General features: G+C 47.0%; 1 protein-coding gene across 1 annotated transcript in view; it reads right to left on the bottom strand.

Moving 5' to 3' along the window:
• Positions 1-371: 371 nt before the first annotated feature.
• The window catches only part of PRPF3 (pre-mRNA processing factor 3), a 28,717-nt gene continuing 20,708 nt past the window's right edge, over positions 372-8,380 (bottom strand). Inside the window, exons 14-16 of the mRNA XM_066609244.1 lie at positions 5,840-5,923; positions 5,648-5,709; positions 372-3,524 (exon numbers count right to left, since the gene is read on the bottom strand). Of these exons, the coding sequence (XP_066465341.1) occupies positions 3,378-3,524; positions 5,648-5,709; positions 5,840-5,923 (293 nt within the window). The 3' untranslated portion in view covers positions 372-3,377. The remainder of the gene's footprint in view (positions 3,525-5,647; positions 5,710-5,839; positions 5,924-8,380) is intronic.

Below are 8,380 nucleotides of genomic sequence, written 5' to 3' on the forward strand. Positions count from 1 at the left end.
TAAGGTGTTCTCTGGGCTGCTACACTCTGCACCAAGATGATTTCTGCAGGAAGCAGACAGCTCCAATCCCACTGCAGTGGCTCAGCTTTGTATTGCAGGTCATGTTTGCATTTAAACGAATGGGAACTTTACTGCAATGCTAAGTGAAGTCACTGCAGTGGGAACCAAGCTGCCTACTTCCTGCAGAAATCAGATCAGTGCGCAAGTACAGCAAACCAGCGAATGGTGGCGGGTGATGAACCCTCTCTGATCTAGTATACAGGACCTATCCAGTAGTTTACCACCCCTTAACAACAGGAGTACATCAAACAAGTATATATCCCATTACAGGGAACAACGGACCAAGAGGCAGTAATGACTGTATACTCCACTCAGGTTTGGCCTTTTGTGTTTAATGAACTTTGCAGAAACGACAAGATGTTACTTTCAGCAACGCAAATAAGGCTTCGCTGTACGAAATAAAAACCAAAGGGAGAAAAAAAAAACTAAAGCCTTACCTTAATTACAGTTTGTTAGGTTTGTTTTCTGAAGACAAGCATTGTACGGCTCTCCCTGCGTAATCAAGGCTGCGCACCAAATCTGCATACACAGAGTATGCGGGGGGGGGGGGGTAGGGGTTCTCCGGCTTCAGGCCAGTCTTTAACACGGCATCTTCAAGTGTAACCATCGTTATATTTTGTTAATTAGGGGGAACCAGTCATCACCTCTGAGCCCCATAAACTATGTTCAGGTAAGGGACAGAAGTCTTGGGGGCCGCATCAGAGTTGTGTGCATCTGCCCCCTTAGCAGCCACAACGCCGGACCATAGTACCTGGTGAGCATCTCCCATGAGTCCCCATTCCCTCACCTTTACCTTGTGGGACTGAGAGGCAATGACAGGTTCCCTTTAAATAGGAGCTGTAGAAATCTGTATGAAGTGAGCTCCTCCTAGCAGCAGCTACAGGCAGTCAGTATTTATCATTTAAAGGGATTGTAGTCCAGAGGGGGCATTTACATGACATGACTTGCCCTCCATCCTCTGCAGCACTTTCCTTTGAATCCGCTGGTTCCGGGCCCCATTTAGTGCCTCCCAAGATGGCAGCAGCAATCATCAGACACATTGACATCTGTAGGATTACTTGGGCCTCATGCACACTGGCGGATCTGAATTCCGTAATCTGGAGTGGGCATCTGCCTCCGAATTCCGCAGCAAATACCGCCCATAACATGCAATGCAAAAATGATTCTTCATGCACACGAGCGGAAACTAATTCAGGTTTCCGCTTGCGGATGAAAAATCGCAGCATTTCCTTTTTCCTGCGGATTCCTAACAGCTTTCATCGAAGTCAATGGAAGCCATGACAGCGCATGTCTGATGGTGAGCCTTGCAAACCATCCACAGTACAGAAAAGAAGAAGAAAACACAGGTACGTGTGGATGCCAGCTGGGCATGGGGTGGGGATTTCCACTGCGGGCTCCGGCATGCAGAATCCGCCCCGCCCGTGTGCATGCGGCCTTATTGGGATTTTGCTTTTTATACTTTATTAAAATAGTCCCATTACATCGGTTTATTTGTTGCTAGCGGCTCTGCATCATCTTTAGGGGGGACTTCACATGCAGCAGATTGGTTGCATACATCTTTGTGACTACCCCACTAATCTAGATGGGATTCCGGAGGAGGTTGCACAATATTCCACACCAACATTCGAAGGTCCAAATGCAGATTTTGACATGGAACTGCCAGCAGAATTCGGCTATTTTCAATTCCTCCTCATGATCCGCATGTTAGACATGTGGTTTTCAGTGCTTTTGTGTTGCACCCTGCAACGTCCTGCAAAACATTCTGTGTGAAGGGCCCCAAAACAGACCTGCAGAGACGGAGATCTGCAGGTGTGAATCCCCACGGAGGCCTCATTCACACAAGCTTTGTATGTCAGATCCAAGCTGGGTCTCTCTGACGTGAATCCGGCAGTTTAATCCACTGAGCCGCAGGCCTCATATGTCCACGGGCGGGTCGGATCCCGCATGCGGAAACCCACAGCAGAATCCGACCCTGCCCGTGGCCGAGGACAGTGCAGAATCCGCAACCGGCCGCAATTCAACTGTGGATGGGCTGTTTCCAATTACTTCAATGGAAGCCTTCTGTGCAGGAACAGCAGCTGAATGGAGCATGCGGCGATTTGTCTTCCGAACCAGAAGGTCCACAAAACACATCTTTAGTTAAGCTGCGGGCGCCCATGTTTCCCTATGGGCAGCGTGTCTGCAATTCAAATTTGCCCGAGGACATTGGGCCTCAGTCTCACACGTGGATTTTGCCCCTATCAGTACAGCAAATCCACGTTTGGCAACCCAACCCTACAACCGCACCAAAAACGGACACATCAGTTCTTTTTTCAACACCACGGAGTTCAGAATCCACGACATTTGTACGTCGCATGGAATGGTTATAGCATTCGGTAGAATGATGCGGACTTCAGCATGGATTTGGGCACAGAACCCAACCCCACAGTGAAATCCAGCATAGAAAGTGAGGCATAAGGGAAAGGTCACACATGGATCCACATCAAAAATCCACAGCAAGTCCGCCATCATGGAGTTCACCCTGCAATTGAGGGGATGAAATCTGTTGCGAATTCGCACTAAAATTTAGGAATTCTCTGCTGTGGCAAACCGTATCTGCCCCATGTGAACGTATTTTCCGCAGCAGATCAGCTGTAATATGCAGATTAGCTGTAATATGCAGATTTTGAAGTGCGTATCACCCCAGTCATTTGAACGGGTGAAATCCATTGCAAACCAGTACCGAAACCCATGTCAACATTGGCAACCATTTGGTATGGATTTTCTGCTGCGGCAAACCCACAGCAAATAAGCTACATGTGAACAGACCCCACATGGCCAGGGCTTCCTAGGACACATCCAAGTGGCCACAACTGGACGTACAAGGGTACAGAGCAGTGCCACCACAGTGCACCTCTAGGACCCATGTAGGCACTAGTATACCCACTTAGAACAATGCAGGAAGAGTTATACAATGCATCATCCATGTCCTGCCGGAAGAAAGAACTTTATCGTAGGTTTGCTTTCAGAGAAAAGAAAAAAAAGAAAAAAATACACCAGATGCCCGTCGAAATGATACCAGTGTCACGGCTAACTCCTGGACCACTGTGGCTACCAGAAGGCCTCACGCAGAGGGGCCGGTCGGCAGCAGAAGGTTTATTTTTCGGTAATCCAGAAGTTGTGGTCTGCTTGTATTCTAGTCCGGTGATGGGGGGCTGAACGCCCCTCAGCGGGGTGTAAGGAGATCCGCTGCGGTCCAGTGTGGAAGGTTCCTGCTTGTTTTTGTGGAAGTACAACCTTGGTAAAACTAGATGCAACATAAAAGCCAAAAACGGAGCTCAGTCTGCAGTTTCCAAAACTGATTGGCTGAGTGCCAGGTCCCAGTAGTGCTCGGCCATGTGCTTCTTAAAATGTTCCCGAGCCATGTTCTCTGTGGGGCACTGCTTGAACTTTATGTCCCCGAAACTTCGTTCTTTGGCTGTTCCCTGAAAATGACCAATATTAATTAGCACGAGGCGGAGGAGGTTACAGCATCAGATCATTAGAGGAGGCAGCCCTCACATCACTGGCAGCAGGTAGAGACAGCCGGAGGGCAGCCTATGAAGCTTGTGTGCTCGACTGCTGGGGGGGGGGGGCTTAATTTTTTTACATTTCAGCACATTTGGTGCTTTTATTTTGTTTCTATTTCTCAGACAACCCCTTTAACTCATTATCCCTTTGTGATGTACATTTATGTCATAAGAGTGGGTATGAAGCGGGCACCACACGTGGCAGATGCCAGCTGTGTTAAGATAGCTGACACCTACCCTTGATGGGAGCCAACCTCAATCACTAACATTTGACCAAGTCAATCATGCCCTAGTTAAGCCCCCAGGCTTGTCATAGAATTGAGGCTATTAAAGGGGTTGTCCATACTACTGTTGACCTATCCTCAGCATAGGTCATCAATAGTTTGTCAGGGGTCCACCTCTCGGAATCCTCACCAATGTCAGTGCAAACATTGCCGTCTGTAATGCAGTGGCCGGGTTTGGACCTGCAGGCGCAGCTCCCATTATATTCAACAGTTGTTCCTGCAGTACAGAAGAGAGCCACTGGAATCCCCAGTGTGTCAATTTACGATTCCCACCACTGATTTCACCCTCTGCAATGCAAACGGTCAGGATCTGAGGCAAAACCGCAGTATTTCTGCCACAAAAACTGCACTATTTCTGTATCTGGAGCCCAAGGACAGCTTCACATGGGATGGATTTGCTGCCGATTTTTACATGTGGTGTTTCCACAGTAGTTAAAGTAGCAACACAGCAGATGTTTAACATCTCATCCACAGGCTGTGGACAAAATAACGGGTTTTAGACTTTATGCTGTAGATTTCTCCCTTTGCACTGTAAGGGGCAAAATATGTGGCAAATTGGCAGCGGATCTACCACTATGACAAATTTGCTTAGCTCCGCCCCTGTCCAGTCCCCTCCCATTGCAAACAGCCAGAGAGAAGGAGAGAAGAGGGAGGGAGTCTAGTAGTCCCGCTGCTAAACTCCCTCCCACCTCCCCCCTCCGGCCGCTGTCATTGGTTCCCATAGGAGCCCATGCAGTGTCCAACGTATTCCGGGCCGAAAGATAGTTCCAGGACTATCTTTGCGGCCCAACGTAAAAGCGCCCGACGCTATATTGGCCTGCCGGGCACTTTTACATCGCAGGAATACGGCTTTATGATCTGATACATTGGAATCCAATGCATCAGAAAGTAGCGTATATCGACTGGTCGTGAAAACAGCAGCCAATATACGCTCGTGTGAACAAGACTTTCATGTGCCATGTGATCCTTAAATAGGACATCATGCAAGACAGGGAGCAGGCGAGCATTAAAAAAAAACAAAAAAACCCATCATGCGGCTCCCTGTCCCGTCCCTCAACAGCATGGTAACTTAGTTTATGGTGCTACAGGGTGGTGACGGGTTCCCTTTAATTGAGGTGGGGGACAACCAGATGCATTTTATAGCTTCAATGGTCACATCGCCCAGTTAGGCTACATTTACACAGGTGAGCATGAAATGGATATTGTGCTCGTAAACATGATTTACCCACGATTGTGATGCATTGTGCGAGAAGACCGCATTGCATCACTTCACGTGTGATTGTCAGGATTTGTAAAAAATGCATGTTTTTATAGGAAAATAAATGGAATCGCACTTGTAAATTGCATCTGCACGCGAGACAATAATGGGCGTTCCAAAATAGGACATGCTGCAATTTTTATACCCAAGACTGCCTGAAAGACAAATCCCCCATGCATATAAACACAAAGAAAAGGAGGGGGGGTGGAGGTGATTTTCTCATGCAGGTTCCATCCATATCAGTCAGACAGAACATGAGCGATTGAATGGGCCATGTAGTACAGCCCTAAGTGGTCATACATCAGGTTTGAACTGTATAGGAGCCGTGCCCGCATTACCAACCCGAGCCACTGCAGTGTGTACAGAGCTGTCAGCTTCCAATTCTGTACACACTGACAGAGGCCAGGAGAACAGCTGAGGACTCAGCATCAATAGTTCAGACCTGGACCAGTTAATCACTGATTCCCAGTATTAAGCAGCGATACTCCAGGACTCACCTCCCACACTAAAGAGCACTTGTTGGACTTTTTTACAGTTTCCTCATCTGACGCGTCGTCTTCTGTATGGGAGAAGCGCAGGAGAACTCCATCAGTCATGTCAAAGCCCAGTGATACACAAGTCATTCATCATTTCCTACTGTTGCCCCCTAATTGTCCTGCACCCAGTACTATACCCATCCCCACACTCACCATCCGCCTTTGGATTGGACGTCTGCTCGTCCCACTTGATCCGGCTCAGCATCAGTCGCTTAAATTTCTTCTGTGCTTTGGGCCCTTTAAAATAAAGACAAACCGCTGAAGATGGCGCAGGTGATATCACGGCTCGATGATCGCCCGCCCGCCCCCGCAATCCTTCTGAAACCCCCTGTGATAGTTTGTGCACCCAGCGTTCTATTAGCAATGAGAGGGAAGGAATGAAGGCTACTTGTTTCCCCCCCACCTTATATACATCAGGCATGATCCCATTTTATGAGCCGCTCTACAACCAGCAGCAGTGAAGGTCACCTTGGAGTCAGACTCCCACCACCAAATATTGATGGCCCTATACAGTTTAACCCCTTTGGGGCCACGTTGGCCTATTTTGGCGTTGAGGACCAAATGATTCTTGGCGGATTTCATCTCCATTTTCCAACAGCCATAGCTTTATATTTTTCCGTCGGCGCGGCCGTATGAGGGCTTGTTTTTTGTGTGGCGAACTGCAGTTTTATTGGTACCATTTTTGGGTACATTGACTGGATTGGAAAACTGTTATTTTTTTTTAATGATCGCAGCGAGAAAAAACGCATCAATTCAGCCCTAGATTTTTTGTCTTTTTTTATCGTTAATCATGCAGCTTAAATGACACAATCCGTTTTTTCTGCGGGTCGGTACGGTTACCATAATCCTTATGTATTTTTCTTTTTAGGTTTTTGCACTTTTCCACAATAAAAACCCTTCTTTTTTAGAAATGATTATTTTTTTCTAAACTCGCTGCATTCAAAGTCCTATAACTTTATTTTTCCATGGGTGGAGCTCTGTGAGGGCCCATTTTTTGCGAGACAAGCTGTAGTTTTTATTGGTACCATTTTGGGGTATGTTTATTTTTTTTTTTTAAAATCACTTTTATTGCGTTTTTTTGGGAGGCAAAATGCTAAAAACTAGCATTCTACCTCAATTTTTTAGCATTTAATGCTTTTTCCCGTGCAGGATAAAAAGTGTGTTCAATTTATTGCACGCATCAATACCAAAAATGTGGAAATTTTTTTATGCTAATATGAGAAAAAAAAAAAGCATTAAAAAGTTTTTTTTTTACATTTTAATTTTTTGTATTTTGTTTAGCTTTTATTTTTACACCTTACAGAGCAGGACTGCAGATCGCTGTGATAAGGCATTGCAGGACTTCTCTCCTGCCATGCCTTATCGCTTACTATAGTGATCACAGGCTATGGCAATACAGGATGCCGGGTATACGGCGTCCTGTTGCCATAGCAACCAGCCAGGCTCTGGCGATGTTATCCTGGAGAGCCGGCTGGAGTCACAGAGGGAGCGCGTTCCCTTTGTAAACACTTTCCCTGCTGCGATCTACTTAGACCGCAGCAAGGAAGGGGTTAACAGTGGGTGGGCGCATCTCCGATGCCCCCCCGCTGTCGCAGCGGGAGGCCGGCTACTAGTGACAGCTGGCTCCCGCTGCGGAATAGCGCGAGATCTGCTATGATCTCGCGCTATCCCTATGACATAAGGGTACGTCATTTTGTGGGAAGTACCCTGCTGCCAGGACATACCCTTACGTCATATGGAGGGAAGGGGTTAAATTAAAGGGGTGGTCTCGCGAAAGCAAGTGGGTCTATACACTTCTGTATGGCCATATTAATGCACTTTGTAATATACATCGTGCATTAAATATGAGCCATACAGAAGTTATTCACTTACCTGCTCCGTTGCTAGCGTCCCCGTTGCCATGGTTCCGTCTAACTTCGGTGTCTTCTTGCCTTTTTAGACGCGCTTGCGCAGATCCGTCTTCTCCCTTCTTCTCCCTTCGGCTCCGCTCGGCAGCATCGGCATTTTGGCTCCGCCCCCTTGTACGCATCATCGCGTAGCTCCGCCCCATGACGTGTGCCGGTTCCAGCCTCCTGATTGGCTGGAATCGGCACATGACGGGGGCGGAGCTACGCGATGACGCGAAAAGGGGGCGGAGCCAAAACTCCGATGCTTCCAAGACCAGCCGAAGGGAGAAGATGCATCTGCGCAAGCGCGTCTAAAAAAGCAAGAAGACACCGAAGTTAGACGGAACCATGGCAACGGGGACGCTAGCAACGGAGCAGGTAAGTGAATAACTTCTGTATGGCTCATATTTAATGCACGATGTATATTACAAAGTGCATTAATATGGCCATACAGAAGTGTATAGACCCACTTGCTTTCGCGAGACCACCCCTTTAAGGAAAAATCATAACGCCTATTTTTCAGTCAGTGTAGCTGTGTGAGGGCTTCTCTTTTGCAGGACAAGTTGTATTTTCAATGGTACCATTCTACATACTGAAAAACTTGGGAAAAAAAATTCTATTTGGAGTGAAATAGAGAAGAAAAAAACAAAACAAACAAAAAAACCCACACAGTTTGACTACCTTAGTGAGGGGATTGTTTTATAGATTACACAGCGCAACCAAAAATGACAACTTTATTCTGAGGTTCATTACAAAAACAAAATTTTTTTTTTTAGCTGTAACAATCACACCATTCCCCATTTGTAAT

The sequence above is a fragment of the Eleutherodactylus coqui genome, chromosome 6, assembly GCF_035609145.1.
Source record: "Eleutherodactylus coqui strain aEleCoq1 chromosome 6, aEleCoq1.hap1, whole genome shotgun sequence".
Classification (NCBI taxonomy): Eukaryota; Metazoa; Chordata; class Amphibia; order Anura; family Eleutherodactylidae; genus Eleutherodactylus; species Eleutherodactylus coqui.